This window comes from Cladophialophora immunda (assembly GCF_000835495.1).
Source record: "Cladophialophora immunda strain CBS 83496 unplaced genomic scaffold supercont1.8, whole genome shotgun sequence".
Lineage (NCBI taxonomy): Eukaryota > Fungi > Ascomycota > Eurotiomycetes > Chaetothyriales > Herpotrichiellaceae > Cladophialophora > Cladophialophora immunda.
This window is the reverse complement of record NW_015622548.1, coordinates 607,943-627,587: the sequence shown is the minus strand read 5'-3', so window position 1 is coordinate 627,587 and position 19,645 is coordinate 607,943. Positions and strand designations below refer to the sequence as shown.

General features: G+C 55.2%; 8 protein-coding genes across 8 annotated transcripts; 5 read left to right on the top strand and 3 right to left on the bottom strand.

The window, feature by feature from the left end:
- Positions 1-53: 53 nt before the first annotated feature.
- Positions 54-1,370, bottom strand: PV07_12274 (uncharacterized protein). Its single transcript, XM_016399788.1, has one exon. It carries the CDS (start codon positions 1,125-1,127, stop codon positions 408-410), a length of 720 nt encoding a protein of 239 aa, XP_016242600.1. The 5' UTR covers positions 1,128-1,370; the 3' UTR covers positions 54-407.
- Positions 1,371-2,024: 654 nt separating this feature from the next.
- Positions 2,025-3,113, bottom strand: PV07_12273 (uncharacterized protein). Its single transcript, XM_016399787.1, has 3 exons — positions 2,681-3,113; positions 2,421-2,614; positions 2,025-2,358 (listed from the first exon to the last, which is right to left on the bottom strand). The coding sequence occupies exons 1-3, from the start codon at positions 3,099-3,101 to the stop codon at positions 2,110-2,112; spliced, it is 864 nt and encodes a 287-aa protein (XP_016242599.1). The 5' UTR covers positions 3,102-3,113; the 3' UTR covers positions 2,025-2,109.
- A 297-nt stretch (positions 3,114-3,410) lies between these two features.
- PV07_12272 (uncharacterized protein) lies at positions 3,411-5,222 on the top strand. Its single transcript, XM_016399786.1, has one exon. The coding sequence runs from the start codon at positions 3,559-3,561 to the stop codon at positions 4,741-4,743; it is 1,185 nt and encodes a 394-aa protein (XP_016242598.1). The 5' UTR covers positions 3,411-3,558; the 3' UTR covers positions 4,744-5,222.
- Positions 5,223-5,333: 111 nt separating this feature from the next.
- PV07_12271 (uncharacterized protein) lies at positions 5,334-6,923 on the top strand. Its single transcript, XM_016399785.1, has one exon. It carries the CDS (start codon positions 6,018-6,020, stop codon positions 6,867-6,869), a length of 852 nt encoding a protein of 283 aa, XP_016242597.1. The 5' UTR covers positions 5,334-6,017; the 3' UTR covers positions 6,870-6,923.
- Positions 6,924-8,464: 1,541 nt separating this feature from the next.
- Positions 8,465-11,988, top strand: PV07_12270 (uncharacterized protein). Its single transcript, XM_016399784.1, has 2 exons — positions 8,465-10,238; positions 10,289-11,988. Exon 1 carries the CDS (start codon positions 8,668-8,670, stop codon positions 10,066-10,068), a length of 1,401 nt encoding a protein of 466 aa, XP_016242596.1. The 5' UTR covers positions 8,465-8,667; the 3' UTR covers positions 10,069-10,238; positions 10,289-11,988.
- Positions 10,093-12,044, bottom strand: PV07_12269 (uncharacterized protein). The gene is made up of 2 exons (XM_016399783.1): positions 11,226-12,044; positions 10,093-11,142 (listed from the first exon to the last, which is right to left on the bottom strand). The coding sequence occupies exons 1-2, from the start codon at positions 11,860-11,862 to the stop codon at positions 10,571-10,573; spliced, it is 1,209 nt and encodes a 402-aa protein (XP_016242595.1). The 5' UTR covers positions 11,863-12,044; the 3' UTR covers positions 10,093-10,570.
- A 389-nt stretch (positions 12,045-12,433) lies between these two features.
- On the top strand, positions 12,434-14,337 carry PV07_12268 (uncharacterized protein). Its single transcript, XM_016399782.1, has 2 exons — positions 12,434-12,557; positions 12,630-14,337. Exon 2 carries the CDS (start codon positions 12,803-12,805, stop codon positions 13,931-13,933), a length of 1,131 nt encoding a protein of 376 aa, XP_016242594.1. The 5' UTR covers positions 12,434-12,557; positions 12,630-12,802; the 3' UTR covers positions 13,934-14,337.
- Positions 14,338-15,460: 1,123 nt separating this feature from the next.
- PV07_12267 (uncharacterized protein) lies at positions 15,461-18,864 on the top strand. Its single transcript, XM_016399781.1, has 5 exons — positions 15,461-15,810; positions 15,896-16,807; positions 16,996-17,556; positions 17,611-17,720; positions 17,770-18,864. Exons 2-5 carry the CDS (start codon positions 16,022-16,024, stop codon positions 18,020-18,022), a joined length of 1,710 nt encoding a protein of 569 aa, XP_016242593.1. The 5' UTR covers positions 15,461-15,810; positions 15,896-16,021; the 3' UTR covers positions 18,023-18,864.
- The last annotated feature ends 781 nt before the right edge of the window (positions 18,865-19,645 follow it).

Genomic DNA, 19,645 nt, shown 5'->3' with positions numbered 1-19,645 from the left:
GTGAGGCTTGAAATCTGAGAGCGGCGGCCTATGAACAGATGCACTCTACGAGTGGAGATAGTAGACCGTAGTCTACGGAGGAGCTTATAGATAGCTCGCGAGTTCCCGATTGTAGTCCTCTGCCTCGAACCTCATCTCGCTACCTGTTCAATTAGAGCCCATCATTTCAAGAATAACAAGACTGTGCGCATCGTCTGGATCACAGAATAAGTTCTTGTGACTATATGTTGCTAAAGGAGTGTCTATTAAATCAGAAAATTATATAACGCCGGTCGCTGATGCTAACAAGAAAAACAAAACGCCAATCGCTATGCAACTCAAATAACCAGACCCATCTATGCCATCACTTGCCAGCCACCTATGTCCTCTCCTCCTGTCCTGCCAACTCGAACATCACCTGTCATCGCTCATGCAAAGGTAGGATCGCAAATGATCTCGCTGACCTCGCTGGGGGTCTCCAAGGTCCAAGCACCCTTATCGGCGTCAGAGAAGGTGATGTCTCTGTTCGCGCCTCTGAGGACGACCAGAGGGTTGCCGTAGAGATCGAGGATCTGGCAGCGGTAGTTCTGCTGCTCGACCAACGACCCGACTGAGAGTTCGACGGTTTCAAAGGGACCGCTCGTGGCGACGGGGGCGGACTCGGCGCGGTATCCGGCAGGGAGGGATGTCTGCGAGCCGGTCTCGGTGGATTGGCTTTCGAGAATGACGCGCAGGTTGAGCTCGTCAGAGGCCGGGTCGATCTTCACAAAGGTAGGGTCGCAGACAACCTCGCTGACATAGCTGGCCTGGCGGAAGGTCCAAGGACCCTTGTCGGCATCGGAGAAGGTGGTGTCAATGTTGGTGCCGCGGGTGGCCACGATGGGATATCCGTAGTTGTCGAGAGCCTGGCAACGGAGCTCTTGGTTCTGGACATCCTCGCCCAATCGGATCTCGATCGAGTTGAACGGACCACTGATGGCCGGGGCCCCCATGTCTCGGACCGTTGATTCGAGGGTCACCTGGGCGCCGGTTTCACCTCCATCGCTAAGGGCGACGGTGACCTTGTCGTCATAGTAGCGACGGCTGTGGGGAGCAGCAAGAGCGCCGGAAGCGGCAAGAAGAGAAAGGACGACGGCTTTGGAATGCATTGTTGGATATGTGATTTGCGGTTGAAGCTTTTGGAATTAAGTGTTTTCTTATTAGATGCTGGAAAGAGTGTCGAGCAGTTGGGCCCAAAGAACAAAGGAAAGAAGGAAAGAAAATGAAAGATAAGGAAAGACTGTAGGTTGGTTGGTTGTTGGTTGTGTGTTGTGATGATGGGGGAGAAGATCCGTATTGACTGGCGGGAGTTATATGGCATCTTTATACACATCCCTCGACCCGATTCGGGCTCTTAGTATTAGTATGGTCCATTCCGCACATACGAAGTCGACGGTCCATACCCAAGGTAGAGTCACCAATATCCACTGGGTGAATTACACACACTTCCTAATCGAGAAATGCGCTTTTACTGCGCCCGGCAAGTAGCAGCGTGACAAAGCGCTCGCCAAGGCGACTATATCCATTGGCTCGATGGCGGAATGCATGTCGCCATGCCCGATACCACCAGGAGGAGCCCAAATCACCCTGGTGCCAATGCCATACCAACGGGAGGGGACCAAATCGCCCTTAGCCCATGTTAGTCGCCATCCCAGGTTCCCACTCCGCCGGTCTTGGCTTCTAGAAGTGCTTACTATATCAGACTCCCAATAATAGCCATAGCTATACCAAAGGACAAGAAATCCACCAAGCCTTGCGGGAGCCAAGACTCCCCGCCGTGAGATTGTGGCCAGCAACTGCAGTCCATTATTGATATTACTACGGCGGATTGTTAATGTGGACAAATTGCCTCGGAGCCTCGGAATGGAGGCAGGTGCCTTTTACCAAAGACGACCAAGGATGCTCGACTACCTCCTCGACGATATACCCAAACGGTAGCTATGTGACACCAGACTACGCTTTCTCGAATCAGTATTCCCCTTTCTGGATTTTGCTTCTTGTCTCTTCGATCACTTCCATGGAATTGACGTGGCAGAAGTAACTATTGCTGCTCTTTTCAGAACACATTCCAAACCGCAGAAATGTCAGCTTTCACCGCCATACATCCTTGTGCAGCTCCACCCAGTTGTCGAATTTCATCGGCGGCCTGCCCGTCACCGTTTCAACATCCTTGTTCATTCTCTCTTCAGCCCCTTGCGCCGTCATAGTTTCCAGCCAGGTCAGCAGCCTGGCATACTGTTCGGCAAAGCCGGCTTTGATGTATCTCTGAATGTTGTCCTCGGCAGATAGCCTGACATGCTCAATCTTGCGGCCCAAGGCATTGCTCAACTTCGCAGCGACCTGTTCCTCTAGTCAGCCTGAGTCTGTTGTTGGAGCTTCTTCGCCAAGCCGCAGGGCCTTACCTCATCGTAACTCAACAGTTCCGGTCCTAGCAGCCGGTAGTCGCAATGCTGAGGGGACTCGCAGGTTAGAACTTCATATGCCACGGCGGCGATATCAATGGCGCTAATGAATGGAGCCTTGCCGTCCTCGCAAGCTGTGTAGATTCTGTTCTCGTTCCTGATCGTGGGTAGGTGTTCCTGCTCTGACATCCTCTCTATTTCGCCGAACTTTAGCAAACCAGCAAGCCACCGCAGAGTTGGACAGAAAGCTTGTAACTCACCCATGAACCAAGTGGCACGGATAACGCAATATTCCACCCCAATATCAACCAGGTGCTGCCAAACTTTGCCAACATGGTGGCCGTCCTGCTCAATAGAGCCACCCGCCAAGAGAACAAATCTCTTGACCTGGTACTTTTCAACAGCGAGATCAATGAAGGCATTCATTGGAGATACAGGGTCTGATATCTCTGGTGAGATGAGATAGACTGCAGATATCTTTTCGTTGCCTGGGAAGCTTTGCGTGAAAGGGCCATCATAGGTTGAAAGGTTCGACCAGTGGAAATTAACAGCGGGCATCCCCTCCGGCGCCGCAGCTTGACCTCGGCGAGAAGCTAACAAGAAAGGCACCTTTGCACCTTGCAACAGAGCGGCAATGCGAATTGACGTCTTACCGGTACCGCCAGTGAGAAGGACGGCCATAGTGATTGTCTGGTCATCTCGAAAGCGTCCTCTGCTCTTTCCGTGCTGCGTTACTTTATGTGCCCGGTGTCGCAAAACATGGGATTAAATTGGCCATGATGTCTCGCTACCAACTTACCACATGTGGAAGCCACCTAGAGATGAATACCTCTTGCGGCCTTTGATAGTTGTAGAGTCAAAGGTTAAGTTCTGGTAGAAGAAGGAAGCGGAGTTAAGAGACTACTTCCTCTTTGGGACTGAATGCCAAGGCGCAGCTTAATTGGTCGCAGCCTCTCCAGCCGAATTTCCTTTCGCGTTGGACTTCCAATGGTCTCGTGTCGCAGGAGAAAAAGTCTCTTACACCATCGAATTCGCAGTGCCTCTGCGCCCAGTTATCCCCCGGATTCCAATATCCATCAACCTTCCCCCGGGCACTGCGGAATCACTACAGAGTCTGCAAAGAGCTCCTTCAGCTCTCATGAAGAGGTTGAGGCTCCTGAGATGGAGCGGCACTGTACTTTCACCTCGAACGAGACCGGAACTCCTTCAATGTCAACCTCGCCTTCATCGACGGTTCCAAGCGACCGCTGCCGCTCCCTCAGATCCCGAAGATGAATCCCTGCGTCAAGTCACAGATGGGCCCTATCTCTCCGAGGAAGAACTCATGAAGTTGCCCTCACCTCCGGTCGCCGCCGCAAGGACGTCTGCCAAACTGGCTGCCTTGCATGCTCGACTCGCCTTACCCTCTCGTTTCCCCCTCGAAACTTTGGCACGAACCCTTGTTGACGACTCGGCGGATCGCTCTATGCGATTCAACAACAAAGCCTTTGCCCTGCTTGGGAATGACTTGTTGGGATTCTACACATCTGAATACATTATAAGTCAATACCCAAGGTTACCGCTCGCCGTCATCTACGCGGCAATGTACGCCTATCACGGCCCTGCGACGTTGACGCAGATGGCTAAAGAATGGGGTGTGGAAGCTGCCGCTGAACCCGGAGGTGAGGTCGACCCAGGCCTGTTGCAATTCAAGAGAATGCCTCCGGAACAAACTCTTGGGAATGGGGGTTCAGGTTCAAGCGGCAGTAATAATGACCCGAGAGCAAAATGGACACGAAGTTTAAGTGCCAAGTCGGTCCACAACGACCAGTTTGGTGAACTTCCTGAACGGCCAACTCCGTCTGAAGATTTGGCCTCGAAAGGCGTCACTCTACAACGAGCCAGTACAAATTTTGTGAGAGCAGTGATTGGCGCAGTATACTTGCACGCGGGGAGAGCGGCCGCAAAGAAATTCTACAGCGATCACTTCATGTCTCGACAATTGGATATGTCAAGTCTATTCCAGTTTAAGAATCCAACCAGAGACTTGAGCCGACTGTGTGGAAGAGAAGGATTCCAGGCACCTGTGGCCAAGATTTTGAGTGAAACTGGGCGGAAGAGCAGGACCCCCGTTTACGTGGTGGGAATATATTCAGGCAGCGACCAGTTGGGCGAAGGCGCAGGTGCCAGCTTGGACGAAGCCAGAACACGAGCGGCAGTGGCAGCACTCAAGGGCTGGTATCTTTACAGCCCAACCGAGTTTCGATTGCCTAGCGAAATGGAAGAGCCCGGAGCCAAAGCGTGGAACCCGATTCTGGTGGATGCCGGCGAAGTTGTCGGCTAATGTCTGCTTGAGCCTTTTGTTCTCGCGGCCCTTTGTCGTCGAGGCTCAATGTACTTTTATGACAGCTTGGACAAAAATTCTGCAGGGACATATGTAAGCATTATCAGGCGCCGGGAGGAGCTCTGGTGCACAAGGCAGCCACTGGCGGGTCGGGAGAGATGTATGCACACGCAAAATGTTAACAAATGTTCCTCTCCCGCCTCTTCTTTTTGACTTTGAACCGTCACCGATGGCCCTGAAGTACGCTGGCGGTCTTTTGCAGGTCGGGTTTCAAGGCGCAGTACACCAGCAGCTAGCCACAAGGGCTGGGAGCAGTTCGACTCGGCTGGGGCCGCTCGCCTTGTCCAGTGCCTGAGAAGCGGTGAGCATCTTGAAGGTCGTGTAACCGGTGTTCATGGGCTGTGTCAATATTGAGCTGTCTCGTCCCTTGAGCATGGATTCCGGAGCACGGTACATGGGGTATGGTATACTATCCAGCAACCCGACAGGTCTATGTAAGGAGCCTGCTGGGAATTTCCGGAGTCGACACCTTGTCAGAGCCAATCAAGGGCAAGGGGATGAGCTGCTTGGCGTGCTTGGCGACCATCTCGATGACGTCGATAGCTGGGAGGCCTTTTTCTTCTCTTCTCCAACTCGTTTCCCAAACGACACAGTACCTGAAATCAGTAGAGGCGAAGCCAAGCGACAATCAAGGGACCGAGAGGCTATTGAAGGCATGCTGGGGCTCCCCAGAAATCGGGCGTCCCGTCTCTTTGGAAATCAGCGAGCCGCGAGAGCGAGGGAACTTTGAGCAACACAAAGTTCTCTCAGGCATCGCCCGGGCCTGCGCCACACCCACACTACGGGAGGGTAGCCCGCCCCACGAATCATGTTCAGACTTGGACCATAACACCAGACGGAGTTTGAGAAGCTGATCAGGGCACCAGGGAAACCTAGCAAAGTCCGGGAGACCCAGAGTGTGAGTTAATATGCGAGGATCCCCGCTTCGCCCTGCTTCACCCAGATCCATTGCCATGGCTGGCGCATGACAGGCGCTTGTGACTTGGACAAGTTCGACCTACCCACCTCTTCGAACATTCCAACGAGCCGGTATTTAGCCTCGCCAGGCAGTCTTCCAATACGGTCGAGGTTCTTGCCTCCTATGTCGGATCGACATTGCGCAGCATGTGGTTCCTATTCTTGTTATAAGTCTGCTTACCAACTCTGGCTTTCTTGAACCTGATTCTCCCACCATCTTCGTCTCAAGCGGGAGAGCAACTCACAAACGTCCCACCATGGCAGCCGCAGATTACTTTACATCGGCCCCCAGGCCTCCGCTGGAACAACATAACAATGGTTCATATGTGCCGCCACAACCACAGACGGTACATTCGTCGCAGGCGGGATTTGGTTATCAATCCGGCCAGCCAGGCCAACCGAGTCCACAGTTTGGCGTTCAACCGCCTTCGCCGTACGGTCCTCCTCCCCATCTCCCTCCTCCTGCCTACCAACCACTCAACAACGAACCCAAAGTCCATTTCGCCGCGACACCTGCGACGCCTGGACAGCATCGCCCTTCCCTCTCAAGCCAGCCGACATACGCCCTCAATCAGCCCAATTTCCAAGCCAATCCCGTCCAGCAACTATCTCCATATCCTCCCGGTCCATACGTCCCTCAAGCCTATCAACATCTGCCTTACGGACCACCTCACCATCGACCGCACCACAGACCCTCACACGGTGACCCTTCCGGGTCTGGTTATTCCTCAGATCCCGAGCCCAACAGGAGGAATCACAAGGAGCGAACCCGTCGCATATCGGACCACTCACGCTCGACCAATGCCGATGGCTTCCTCGGCGCCGCCGGCGGCGGATTACTAGGCGATCTGCTTTTCCCAGGGCTCGGCACGGTCGGTGGCGCGTTGGTGGGCTGGGTCGGGGGCAAGGACTATGGCAAACACAGGAAGTGGAGAGAAGAGAAGAGGGATCGAGAGCAGGAGCGCTGGGAGAGGGAATACCGCAGGAAAAACAGCCACAGCCGCTCGAGGAGTCAAAGTCGAGACAGAGACGCGCACGAGCGGGGCCACAGTCACGGCCGTCATGACGGACGGAGACACAGCCATGAAAGGCGGAAGGGCCATGACTGAGAAACGGACGGGAGTCATTCTTGGGGGTTCTTCGAAGAGCGAAGGCTTTTTATTTGGGGGGGGGGGGGACGTTTTCGATTCCGCGATGATTATTATTATTATGATGATGATGATGTGGCCGTTTTAGAATTGGCAAGCCAGGGAGATGACGATGACGCATCAACAAACCCAGGGAACGAGTTTTACGACACAGCTTGCTTTTCCGTACCCAATGATACAACTCGGCCCGACCGGCTGGTCCTATCCGGGCGTGAATGATGAAACATCCATCAGTGCGAGACCGAGGGATTCTTAGTCTATGATATTCGTTCGTGGTCGTGTGATGTGTAGAGGCCTTTCATCGTTCATTCTCTCCAACGAATTAAAAGGGTTCGGCATGCTGCAGCGACATGCACCCCAGATCCGCCCGCAGGTGGCAAATCTGACGATATATCGGGACGCCCAAGCATCACTTGATCCGTCCTGATTCCTGACCAAGGTGCCAGCACGTCTGCCTATTTTGCGATCGAGAGGGGCAACTTTGTCGAGGCTTCGACGAGGCGAGAGCCATCCCCCCTCCTCGTACATGTTCTACGCATGTCTATTTCGCATCACTCCCCTCGTCGAATCAATTGACGAGCTCGAGTACGCCTTACCTCTTGGCATTATCAACGCGTCCAGCCTGACGAGTCTTTTGCGCACCCAGCAGAGCGCCTTCTGGGGGCCGAGAACGTTTGAGGTGCGAGGTACGGAGTACATGAAACAATGAGCCTTAAGCAGAGAGTCCCCACTCGGATGTAGAGCTGCCTGGCCAACGTCCCCTGAGCCTAGGGATCCAGCCGGCATTCTACTATGTAGACCTGGTGTTGCAGAGAAACTCCTGCAGCGTCTGCGCCCCGTTCGCCGAGAGCAACAAAAGTCTCACAAAAGTTTGTCGTGGACGTGGTTGGAAAGCTTCTCTGTCGCGCCCTTCCCTCCTGGGCGAATAGGACCCACGCGGACCAAAAGTCCCAACCCGGCACGAACTGGAGTGAATTGCTTTTTGGGTGTTCGCGAACCCGTGTCTTATCCAGTGCCCATATTTGACGGACTCGAATCTTCGCTGAGGGTGATTGTTTGTTGCGCATGGCGATGTGGCGATGGGAGCCTAAACGTCAGAGGGAGGGACGAGCGATCCGATTTGGGGATCTTCTAGCAATTGGAGTGCGTTCTGCGCTCTCTCAAGCATCACTGAGGCAGAAGGTTACCCAGCTCCGCCAGGGCAATTTGTGCACCAGTCCCGTTGTCGATGTATTGGGACCATTGAGTAACGAGTAGTGGAGGGAGGCGTCGGCAAATCTTTAGACCAAGTCGCCGTGAAGGCATTGCGCAAGGCTTGGAAAATGTATAGACTGACGATGAGTAGATAGGTTTCTTCGCCGCAAAAGGTTCTGAGTAGGTGGTCATCTAGAAGTGAAGATTTCGCAACCAGTGATTCAGCCTCGTGCAGCCTCGAGAACAAGATGCAAATGGATTTGTAATGACACTGATTTATACCCCGAGTGGCGTTGGCTGCTGTAGCAAATTCCTGCCAAGACGCTGGTATCACTGACTCTGCCCGTCACGAACAAAATGTGTGATTCTTCACCTCGAAGCTCGAAGCAACGGTTTCAGTCCCTTCCAGTGCAACTCGTGTGACAGATGTGCTATATCTAGACATCGTCCTTTCTCTGGCCAATATGTGAATGCCTGTGGTTGGAAACTCAGGGCCAGGTGTGCATTCGCCGAAGATTGCGGCTTGTGAACGAATTGACGTGGTGAATTGCCCGTTGGAATCAAGATGTTGATGTCCAAGAGACAAGCCCGCCGGGGGAGCGGCAAGGCCTCAGACCCCCATAACGGCATGCGGAATGGACGTGGACGGCCGATGAAACGACTTGATCAGCTCAAGCCTCCGCGCAGAGTTCGAACCCTGCAAGCCAGCCTCATCCACAAACAGCTGACGGCGGAGGTCGAACCCGCACGGATCATATCAGCTCTAGAGGCACTGCCAGTCGAAATCATTGAGCAGATCTTCTTCCACTGCTTGGAGCTGAACCTCCCTCGAGCGTCGGTCCACCTGGCCAGGGCTCTGTCCAGACCCTCGGTCTACTCTGCGCTCGTTCTGTTCGCCTATTTTGAAGCGGATTCGTCTGCTCGCGTCGAGACTCGCCATTTCCTGCCCGCCACATACCGGCCGATCGGGTTCGACGACCAGCTGCGTCTCCAGAGAGACATCCTGAGGTCTAGGTGGTGCACGTGGGAGTTTCTTCACTCCTGCATGCCTGCTCTGGCCCGGTTGGCCATGGTCAGACACTGGCACCGTGAACGAGAGCAACTAACCGCGGCAAGATCTGCGGGAGCTCGACAGAAGCACCTTGATGCATACGTCGAGCTACCCGATCCCGATGTTCTTCTGCCGGCAATCGACGATATCTCCGGCATGGAAAGGCATTTCAGGCTCAGGTCAGCCATGCTGCCTGATAAGCCACACGATGAAGCAGCAGCAGCCGACCCTCCAAGTACACATCCCCCCTTGATTATCGAGACCACGCATCTCTCAAATATTGCAGGCCAAACTCCGGGGCAGCCCAACGAGGTCTCACTCTCTCACGTAGAGCAGAGTGTACTCGCGGCGCACATCATTCCGGACAACCTTGTCCTCCGCAAGCCATGGACGGACACGAGCATCAAGCTGCTCCAGCTGCTACGCCAAGCCGTGCGATTTGGAGCTTGCGCCGCGGTTCCCTCGCCGCAGGCAATGTTCGAGGGCATGGCGAGTGCTGTCCAAGAGGGCAACGACAAGGCCCTGCTCGTCCTGCTCGAGCTCTACGACACGGTGGTGCAACAGCGCCACCCGGACCAACCCCTGCCCTTACACCTGTTGCACGTGGCGTGTAAGGCGTCCACATTACCCGCCGGCCGGCAGAGCAGGATGATGTCGCTACTGCTGCGCGGCGCCGTCGAGAATGTCCCCGCGGACGACGACATACTGACACGTTGGGCCATCCATACTGCGAATTCAACGCGGGCGGAGCATGATCTGTTGGTCGCGCGGCGGGTGCTCAAACACATGGAGAACCAAGGCGGGCCGAATGACCCCTCAGGTCGTGCCTCTGGGGCCCAAGGAGACGAACATTGGTCCCCAGCTTCGTTCACAGAGGAGATTGGGTACCTCGAACGCACGAGCGCCGAAGTGTGAAACTTCGCACGGCTGACAAATCATCGCGAAATCCCATCACGCGGCCGTCCCTGGTTGCTGTGGTTTCTGCCAGCATTAAGGGAATGGTTCCGGCGACCTGGATGTCTATGTTTTGCACGACGGTTCCTGACAATGAGCCCAAGTCTCCCGTTACCGCTGGAGATATGCAGGCAAGCATCATCCACGGAGCCGTCCACTCTCTATCTTCTGATCGTCGCAGGCTAGAACACACGATAAGAATCTTCGACGGTCGTTAGTCGCTACACAGACGGATGTTGAATGCAAGCCCCCAGCGTGTTTCCATGCCGCCGTCAAAGCCTGCTACTAAAAACCCTTCACAACTTTTTTGTATCTCCCAAACCTTTGGGCTGTTGAAGCCCAAACTCTTCTTCACAGACCGCGAAAACACGCCACTTTCGCCGACAGGTGTCATCTCCAGGGGCCTCCAACTCCCTAGTCCAGGCAAATTCTCCCCCAAAAGTCAAGTCGATTTCGGCAGCCACTACGGCTCCCCGGGCCAGATGCGATCAGCAATCCTCCTGACCAGCTTCAACTTCTCGACCATGTCGGCTCTCTTGACGGCGTTGCCGCTCGAATGGCTCGCAAACCCGCACTGCGGACTGACGCCGCACCTGTTGAGGGCCTCCTTCTCGCTCTCGCCCGTGCCCTTGGACATCCAGCCGGCGGCCTCTTTAACGCGCTTGACCATCTCGTCCTCGTCCTCCATCTTGGGGAACTTGCTGGTCACCACGCCGAGGATGACGTTCTTGTTCTTGGGCAGGTGCTGGAGCGGCTCGAAGCCGCCAGCCCGCGGGGTGTCGTATTCCAGGTAGTAGGTGTGCATGTTGAGCTTCTGGAAGAGCAGGGTGGCGATGCGGTCGTAGCCGCCCTCGGAGAAGTGGCGCGAGTTGACAAAGTTGCCGCGGCAGAGGTGGACGCCGACGTGCATGTCCGCGGGGATTTGGGAGATGCACGCGTTGTACAGGTCGATGTACTTGGCGAGGAGTTCATCCGTGGAGTAGGTGTTGAGAGGGTCCTTTTCCCAGCCCGCGATCATGGCCTCGGAGCAGAAGTCTGTTCACCCGGGAAGTTGTCAGTTTAGATTCGTACGTCATTTCACTCCCGAAAAAGGGACTTGAGGATGGAGGCCCACTTACAGGCCAGATTGGGATCATCAAACTGCACGTTCCGCAATCCATGGTCGTACAGAATCTTGAGTTCCTCTTGATACGCCTTGGCAATGTCGGCAAAGTACTCGTCATCGTTCTTGTACACGTCGGCGGGGTATGCTTTGCCCTGCTTGTACCGGAGGTGGTACCAATTGGGGGCGGCGAGGGTGAGTTTGAGGTTCTTCCACTGCGCCTGGGGCACGAGGCCCTTCAGGAAGTCGAACTGGGCGGTGTAGGTGCTGCCCTTATGCCTGATCTTGCCGGTGCACAGGACGGTCTCGCCGGGCTTATAGCCCTCCTCGGTGAAGGCGGCGATGTCCGGGATGTACATGCGGAAGAGGTCTGGGTCCGGGTGCTCGATCTCGGTCATGCCCTCGAGCCCGGGCCAAAATGAACCCCAGAACATATGTCTTCGATATTCGCCGTCGGTGAGGGCGTGGAAGCCCAGCTCGAGCTGCAGCGCCACAATGTCCTTGATGTCGCCGTCCTCGACCTCTTGCAGAGCGGTCGCCGACGCCTTGCCGGCCTCCCAGGCGTGCCGCGTGTCCAGCAGCTTCTCGGTGCGCAGGAGGGAGCCGAGGTGTTCAGCGCGGAAGGGCGGATTGCGGTGCAGCGGGAAGGACATGGTTGTTACTGGGTGTGCGTGTCTCTCGACTTCTGTTCTATACGGAAGAGCGTGGGATGGGGGGGCTGCGCTTCACGAGCTGTCTGTCCTGCAAACGATGCAACGCGGTATAGAGAAAATACTATGGTTGTCGAGTGTAAAGGTCATCAAAGCTACTTCGGGTGCTGGAGAGAGAAGTGAAGCGGGGGGGGAGAATGGAAAAAGCTGATGCAATAAACAAACAAACCACATATAAACCTACCTAGGTAGCCAGTAGATGCTTTACCCCGCGATTGGGGAGAAGATTTTTGCTGCAGGTCAGTCGGTCAGGCAGCTCGGGCCAATCGAAAGCCTTGGGCGCCTTGGGAAAAGACTTGTACGGTTATGGCATAGACGTTTTCATAGAAGAGACATGAGGAGACACAAATGAAGGGAGGGGTAAGTGAGGAAGCTGGTCATCTCGTGTGTGAGAGAGTCTGTGTATGTCCTGCGGGGAAAGTGTGACGATAGTGAACGATGACGCTACTGGTGATGATTTAGGCTTGTGTCTCTCGCTGCTCAACGAGACCAGCCATCGTTGTCCAACCGGGCCAATCACTCCCGCATGGAGATTCAAGCACTAAGGCGGCACACATATTACCAAACAGAGTCGGGCCTGAGGGCCAATGTCTCAGGTCTGGTGTAAAAAGCCCCTCGACTTCGACGGCGGCTGTGGGGTAAGAATAAGACAACCACACCACGTTGGAACTTGTGATCATCCATTGTGGTCTCAGCTAACTACCAGGCAGCAGGCAAATGGCATCTTAAAGCCCGCCAAGTTGATCGTCAAGCTGGCTCCATTGCGACAGCTCCCCGCCGTTGAACCCCAATCAGGGCACGCAAGGAGGCATATGTGATATCTGGAGGCTGTCAAGAGCAGAGCTTGCCAAACGGACATCCACGGACGGCTATCTACACACCAATGCAGCTCCTTCAACACCCCAACGAGATCCTCAGCCGTGTCATCTCCTTCCTCGACACCCCTAGCCCCTTTGATGCCGACATCCTGCAGAAGCCCAAGTCGGCTCTGATTCCCTTCGAGTCCGAGGCGGGCATCGAGTTGACCAGCATCCCAGCATCATTGCACCGCCAACACACCCTCAAGAACTTGACCTTGACATGCCGCTTCCTGCGCGCCCTGACCCTCCCCGTCCTCTTCAAACATGCCGTGCTCCATCCGCTACTGCTGACCGACTTTCTCTCCTTCCTCAAGCGGCATGATCTGTCCCAACATGTCGTCAGTGTGGTCGCCCACGTGCCGGGCCATTACAACCACATCCATCCAGCGTGGTGGGCACGCTTGCTCAACGAAGTCCCCGCGACCCGCTTCAGCATCGTGGCCGCCCCAGAGATCTTTGCCGAGCTGGCCGGCATCTGTTCGTGGACCAGCGACGCCTGGGCCTTTGACATGGCATTCCAGATCCTCCGGCTCGACCAGACACCAGAAGCCGCCCAGATGCAGATCGACTACGACGATTTGCCCAATTTCTTAGTGGCGCGACCTTGGCAGAACATGGTCGTCAACGAAGGGTCCAGCCTGATGGCGTACACGACCTACGAATTCTTCTTACGGCGGACCCCGTCCCTACTGACGGCGCTGCATTCCAACAACTCGGCCGCCGGGGATGTGCTCTTCGCGAACCTGAGGAGTTTCGACTTCGTGGCCATCTTCCCCTTCTACAACCACGTGGACGAGGTGCTCAAGTGCGTGCGCAAAATGAGGCAGCTCCGGCGGCTGTTCGTCAAGCTGTGCCCGGAGCCGAGCAGCACCGTGTTCCACGACGAAATCGAAATGGCCGGCGGGGCGCTGGACATCCATGACCCATGGAACGAATGCGAGACGTCGTGGACACTGATCGCGCACAGCGTAGTCTTTCTAACCACCGAAGGCCAGCTGTGCGAGCTACAGATGGACGACGTCAAGGTGGAGGGCATGCGACAGACGCTCGAGCAGGGCATCAGCTCGCTGTTGGAGGGACGATGGCTGTATGAAGAGCCGGAATCGGGGATCTGGCGCCGGAGAAGAGTTCCTGGGTGTCTGCAACAGGGATAGCGTTAGAGCAAAACCCCCAGAGTCAAAACAAACCAGCACTCACCCTGCTCTCCCTGGGCTGAACTTGGACGCATATTGCCCAGTCGCATTGGATTGTATCAGATGTCCCGCATCTTCAAGCGAGGGTATGTGCATGAGCAACTCAATGATGTCAGCGGCAAGCAGGCAAGCGGGAGTTGTCGCCGGCAGGTAGGCGAAAGTGTGTATCGAGTGCACGCATGTTTTTTCCGCATCTGAATCTCGAATCTGGATCTGGATCTGGAAGTGGGAAATGGTTGGGATCTGCGATTTGGACATTGAGCAAGATCAATGATATGGTATATGTATGGTGGCCTCGACAGAGCATGAGATGGATTGACATAGTATGGTATGATCTGGTAATGCATTCAGCAGCCCTATCAAAGTCGAAGAGCTCTTTTCGCTCCCCCTCCCCCGCCTTTTCGTACTCTCCGCCTAACAGCATCACCTAAGTAAGATATTGGAAGAAGGAAAGAGACGGGGAGGGGGGTGGAGACATACCCACGAAATCGTGCATCTCTACATACCTATCATCTACGTCATAACGTGCAGGTGCAATGCCCCCGTTGGCTGCACGCATGGTCATCACTTCGCGGTGACGACGGACGACGCGTCTGTGTCTCCGACATACAACTTACTTATCCTGCTCGACCCAATAAATGCGTCAGTGGCGGCAGCAGGGATCTTGACGATGCAGGCAACGGAGAAAACACGCGGTGGAGGGGTGGTGTTCGTGGTCTAGTCTTTGGCCCCTTGCCTCTCAGGAAAACGCAGAAAAGTCATCATTGGCTACTCCGTACTTACCCAGGAACTTTCTTCCGGGCATCTCGATCGACACCCAGATTCCATTGTGGAAACCCACCAAGATTGCGGATTTATTTCCCTGCTCGGCATTTTTCAAAAGACCACAGAAAACAGCCGAAATGGCGACCGAGAGAGGGAAGCCAAGCCCATCGGACGGGCGCTAGGAGAGGGGAGCTACAACTAGCCCGGCGCTAATGGGGCCCTTGGCACCACTCCGCGCCCTGGGACTTGTTGTCCGCTTCGTCATCGGGCGTGGCACCTTGAGATTCTGGGCGCTACCGAGGATGAAGCGAAGCAGCAGCCCGGTGTTGGTTAGTTGGTCGATTGTTGCTCTGATCGACTCCTGCTCCCTGGACTGCTTGACAAAGGGTTGGGGGGAGGGGAGGGGAGGGGGTGGGCGGGTGGTCGGTCAATGTTCCGACCCATTAGGCATTTGGTACCGACTTACACCCTTTGCACGGGGATCGTCCACAGAGTCTAGTCCGTCGCCCCAAGACAAGAGCTTAAAATGCCACTGGCTGCTCCCCACTAGAACGTGTGTGAGGGAGGGACCCTCATCCGCCGCCCTCCCAAGCCCACCCTTCGCTCGCCCCAATCTCATTGGATATACATTTCCCTTCCTTGGATCAAATCACCTGACTCTCACCCGGAGGGGGCTTGTGCCCTTGCTCACGACTCTCTCACTCACTCAATCAATCAATCAATCACTCTCACACCTGCCTGCCTGGGGCTCGTTTTGCTCCATTCTGGCACCTAGTGCCCTGCCCGCCTGGGCTGCTAATGGGTACTGCTGCTACTACTACTGCTACAATCATTATTCCTGCTCCCTTTCCCATCTCTGCCTTTTTCGCCGCCGCAGCAACAACAACGCGTCTCGTCCCAACTCGAACTAAGCCCCGATTGTCGGGAACCAAAAAAGTTGGTTCCAAGACAAACGACACCCTTCGTTGGCTTTTCTTTCGCAAGCGCTCTCTCTCTCACACACACACACCACCCTCCCTCTCTATCTCTCCATCTCTCTCGGTTTTGTTTTGTTTTGCAAAACCGCCTCGTGTGTACGTCTTACCCTCCCGTTTGTGATCAACACCCGCAGAATCTCTCAACCATCGCCGCATGGGATACTAACTAAAATCCTGCCAGCATCAGAAATAAAGCCTGAGGAAACCAAATTCAGAGCCCTTCCCCGAAGGCTGCGCCATGGGGACCGAGACCGACACTTAAGAGAACAAAGGTGCAATCACCCTACATCGACAGAGACATAGTCAGATGCCTTCGCCACCCAACACCCGGCCCATCAAGCCAGCCAAAGAGACCATCTCCAAGGCCCCCCGGAAGAAAACATCCAGTGCTCGCATCTCCGCCGCCTGTGAAGCATGCAAGAAACGCAAAACCAAATGCACCGGTGGCCCGCCACCCTGCCAACTGTGCGAGACGCTTGGTACCGACTGTGTCATTGACCTCTCGCTGGACATGAGACGAAGGGCTGCCTTCCAGCGCACCTTGGACGAATCGAGGACTTATCAAGACGCCCTAAACAACTTACTGGATGGCATCCGCGAGGGTCCCTCGCCGCGCCTCGAGGCCATGCTGCAGCGCATCCGCGGCGGCGCCTCCAATCAGGAAATCACAAACGCTCTGCATCAGTACTCGAACCGCACCGAGGATGAAGAGGGCGACGACGCCATGGCGTCCCAGATAGACGGGGCTGAAGCCCTGATGGACGCCGGCAAGAGCCCCGCTGATACCTCCAGTTTGGGCTCGGGCGCCTCTGAGTCGGCAAAGGGCAGGGCCCCCGACGGCGCCATGCCCCTTGGCAACCTGCTGACCTCGCTCAAGAATGCATCCCCCCAAGAAGGAGAAGCCATCCTGCGCCAATTTTTGGCCTTGCGCTCCGATGACAGGGTCGGTTTGCCACTTTGGGCGTCAGAGGCAAGGAATCTCTGGGAGGGAATGGATGCTGGTATAGCTCTTCCTAGTGTTACCGAACGCGCCATGTGGCACCCGGTCCTGCACTTACGATCGCAAAGCAATCACGTGGAAGAGCGGCCTCATGTGAGTCCCCCATGTCCGCCATGCACGTTCTTCCCCGTATAATGGACAAGCGCGGTTGGAACTTGTCCAGAACACTCGATTCCATGTATGAGAGGCACTAGCCACGACTCATAATCCCCATATTCCTTACCTTTGGCCCCTTTCTGCGCACTTCAGATTCGTCTACTGATCGACATTTCACACTGTAGTTTGCGCCGGTCCCTCGACGTTTCTCCGAAGGGGACCCCAAGACAGAGCCGGCAGAAACAATTGCATCGGATTCGCCTTCGCCGTTGGCTGATTTGTCGAGACAGTCGTCCAGATACCCCCGGATCACCACGGATCTTCCCATGCGCGAGTTGACGGTGGCTTCCTCACCTGCTACCCCGTATTTCGAGCTGGTCACGAATTTTCCATCTGCCCAACCGAGATTGAATGAATGGGATTTGTGTGTGTCACAGGAAGATCAATTCACCAGACTCCGCGTCCCCCGGCATCTCGTCCTGCCCCTGGTGATTCCCGACGATTCACCCATGAGCCGCACCTACACGGACTACGTGCATGGGGCGCGGCGGATGCTTGAGAGCGGTGTCCCCGTTTCCGACGTCCTAGGTGCCTCAGAAAAAGTGGCTGTCGACTTATTCTTCCGCCCTCGTCAGGCGACCGATAAATTTGACTGCGCCTCGTGGGCATGCGAGGTCTCCCGGAGTTTTGACAACGACGTCTTTGTCCGTCTGGCTTCGGCTTATCTGCTCACACACATGATGCGGGTGAGTTGGAAGTTTGCACAGTTCCACGCCCCAAAGCTGACAAAAGTTGCATAGTGGCTGCTGGTCCCTACCCTGCAAAATTACCACAGACTCCCTGACATGATGAAACCGACACCCGCACAATGCATGGTCCCGCACATCGGTGCAATTGAAACAATACCGTTGTAGGTTTCAGTGTTCTGGCATGAAACCAAACGCTAACGTGAATCCCAGGCCGCCGGTTCGGGATGCTGCAATCAACAAGTTGCGGGACTGGCTCACGCCTCTGATCCAGGCGGAATGGGGCGTGAATTGGCCACACGGTCTAGACTCGGCTGTCGAGCAAGATGCGTCGACGGGCGCCACAGTCTTGACCCAGAGATTCATCGATCATGTGGTCATTTACGACAACTGGAGTGTTGGGGGTCGCTTCCTCATCACCTTTCCCGAGGTGGCAGGCAGAATCCGGATCCACGAATTGGGATAACCACACGGTATCTGGGTGTGGAGATGTTGCTCTGTTCCAAGCGTCGTCCCCGGTTCAAAAGGCGAACGCAGGAGCCCAGTAGCCCCCGCCGCCAAATGGTCGACGCAGTGAAGCTCGACCCAAGAGTCGCCTGATGTCTTGCAAGGTGGATTTCCAGCCGTCCTAACGGCCACTCCGGCTGGGCGGCCATGGGTTGTATTGCTGTCGAAAGGCGGCACCGGCTCCTCCCATCCACCTTTGACTTTCTCCCGCAGACCCTCATTTTCCTCCAAGACAGCAAACCCTGAGACTAAAAGCAAGACAAAGCAAACAAGGCAAGCCAAGGTCCGGGATCAAGCTGGAATCCAGGGCGCAGGTAGGACAGAGAGGGAGCGTGGTGAGACGATCCTAGAATGGGAATGCTTACTGGGTCTGCCCGGGCCAACAAGGCGTGGTAACGGGGGTCTGGAATAAAAGAAGGAACACAAACACGGGAGCAAAGGGTCCAAAATCTTTGAGGATCATACGATTTTTCTGATGATCAGGAGACACATGAGGGTGAAACACGAGTAGGCCTAAGGAGGACGGCTTATCTAAATGAGACGATTAGATGATTACTGGAACGATGGAATGATGGTAACGAAGAAATGGACTGAGGTTGTCGCAAAGACGCAAACGAGTGTGGAGCCTTTTAAGAATGAGATACAAGTACGGAGTACACAGTCGTGCCCAGTGTATGTCATCCGTAATAGGGGAAGTCGATGGTCAGGTGACTCGCCAAGCCGTGTCAAGTGACTAAATGCGCCAAGAAGAAGCCCACGTAGAGTCTAGTCCCAATATTTACTAGCTCAGCCTTCTCCTTCCGAGCCATGGCACAGTCTAGGGCCCTCGGGGTCTGCCTGGGATTCTGATTGGGCCGCCATAGTCGGGGGGGGGAGGGATTTTTTTTTTTCCCTCCCTTTTTCGCCCGCTTTTTTCTTTGCGCTGCGCCTCTCTGCTCCGCGGGAAGAGTGGCGAGGCTGGTCCGGGGTACGCGAGGGAGAGGACGCGAGCGAGGGAAATAATTGAAGGAAAAAAAAGGATGGGTTTGGTAGAGAGAGGGAGAGGGAGAGAGAGTGGCACGGCAAAAAAAGGGCCCAGGCAGCCGCGCAGGTGACGCATGTCCTATTCCCCCTCTGCGCGCACTGAGTACAGTATCTGGTTGGTTCGTCGTATAGAAAACTCTACGGTAACCCAGTACGGGAAGGTTGTATGTCAACTCCTCGGGCAAGCATACGCACGCAATACGCGAGCCGGTGTTGGCGAAAAGGAAGCACTGGTGCACCGGGGGGGGGGGGGTCAACCTACTCGTATGTACCCACAGTAGGTACAAGACGGGTTAAAGCATGAAGAACAGGTTAGACGGGATACAACAGACAGACTGACAGACAGACTGACAGACAGCCAGACAAGCAAGGCAGTACGAGGGAGCACACGCGTGCATGGTCTGGCGTACGTACTACACGTACAGCGTACAGCGATTCGTTGGTTCGGGGCGCATGGGACTCACTCACTCGCCCATTGTGTTGCCTTGGCGCCTTGACTCGCCTTAACTACCCACTTGTAGATCCAAGAGGTACAAGAGGGTATTGCTGACCCTGGATA

What these genes read in the sequence shown, in the direction of transcription:
- PV07_12274 (XM_016399788.1), bottom strand. Translation starts at nt 1,127, where the DNA reads ATGCATTCCAAAGCCGTCGTCCTTTCTCTTCTTGCCGCTTCCGGCGCT.
- PV07_12273 (XM_016399787.1), bottom strand. Translation starts at nt 3,101, where the DNA reads ATGGCCGTCCTTCTCACTGGCGGTACCGGTAAGACGTCAATTCGCATT. An exon ending in CCGTGCCACTTGGTTCATGG is followed by an intron (nt 2,615 to 2,680) that starts GTGAGTTACAAG and finishes TCGGCGAAATAG; the next exon opens with AGAGGATGTCAGAGCAGGAA. An exon ending in AACTGTTGAGTTACGATGAG is followed by an intron (nt 2,359 to 2,420) that starts GTAAGGCCCTGC and finishes CTAGAGGAACAG; the next exon opens with GTCGCTGCGAAGTTGAGCAA.
- PV07_12272 (XM_016399786.1), top strand. Translation starts at nt 3,559, where the DNA reads ATGAAGAGGTTGAGGCTCCTGAGATGGAGCGGCACTGTACTTTCACCT.
- PV07_12271 (XM_016399785.1), top strand. Translation starts at nt 6,018, where the DNA reads ATGGCAGCCGCAGATTACTTTACATCGGCCCCCAGGCCTCCGCTGGAA.
- PV07_12270 (XM_016399784.1), top strand. Translation starts at nt 8,668, where the DNA reads ATGTTGATGTCCAAGAGACAAGCCCGCCGGGGGAGCGGCAAGGCCTCA.
- PV07_12269 (XM_016399783.1), bottom strand. Translation starts at nt 11,862, where the DNA reads ATGTCCTTCCCGCTGCACCGCAATCCGCCCTTCCGCGCTGAACACCTC. An exon ending in TGATGATCCCAATCTGGCCT is followed by an intron (nt 11,143 to 11,225) that starts GTAAGTGGGCCT and finishes CCGGGTGAACAG; the next exon opens with ACTTCTGCTCCGAGGCCATG.
- PV07_12268 (XM_016399782.1), top strand. Translation starts at nt 12,803, where the DNA reads ATGCAGCTCCTTCAACACCCCAACGAGATCCTCAGCCGTGTCATCTCC.
- PV07_12267 (XM_016399781.1), top strand. Translation starts at nt 16,022, where the DNA reads ATGCCTTCGCCACCCAACACCCGGCCCATCAAGCCAGCCAAAGAGACC. An exon ending in ACGTGGAAGAGCGGCCTCAT is followed by an intron (nt 16,808 to 16,995) that starts GTGAGTCCCCCA and finishes TTCACACTGTAG; the next exon opens with TTTGCGCCGGTCCCTCGACG. An exon ending in GCAATTGAAACAATACCGTT is followed by an intron (nt 17,721 to 17,769) that starts GTAGGTTTCAGT and finishes CGTGAATCCCAG; the next exon opens with GCCGCCGGTTCGGGATGCTG.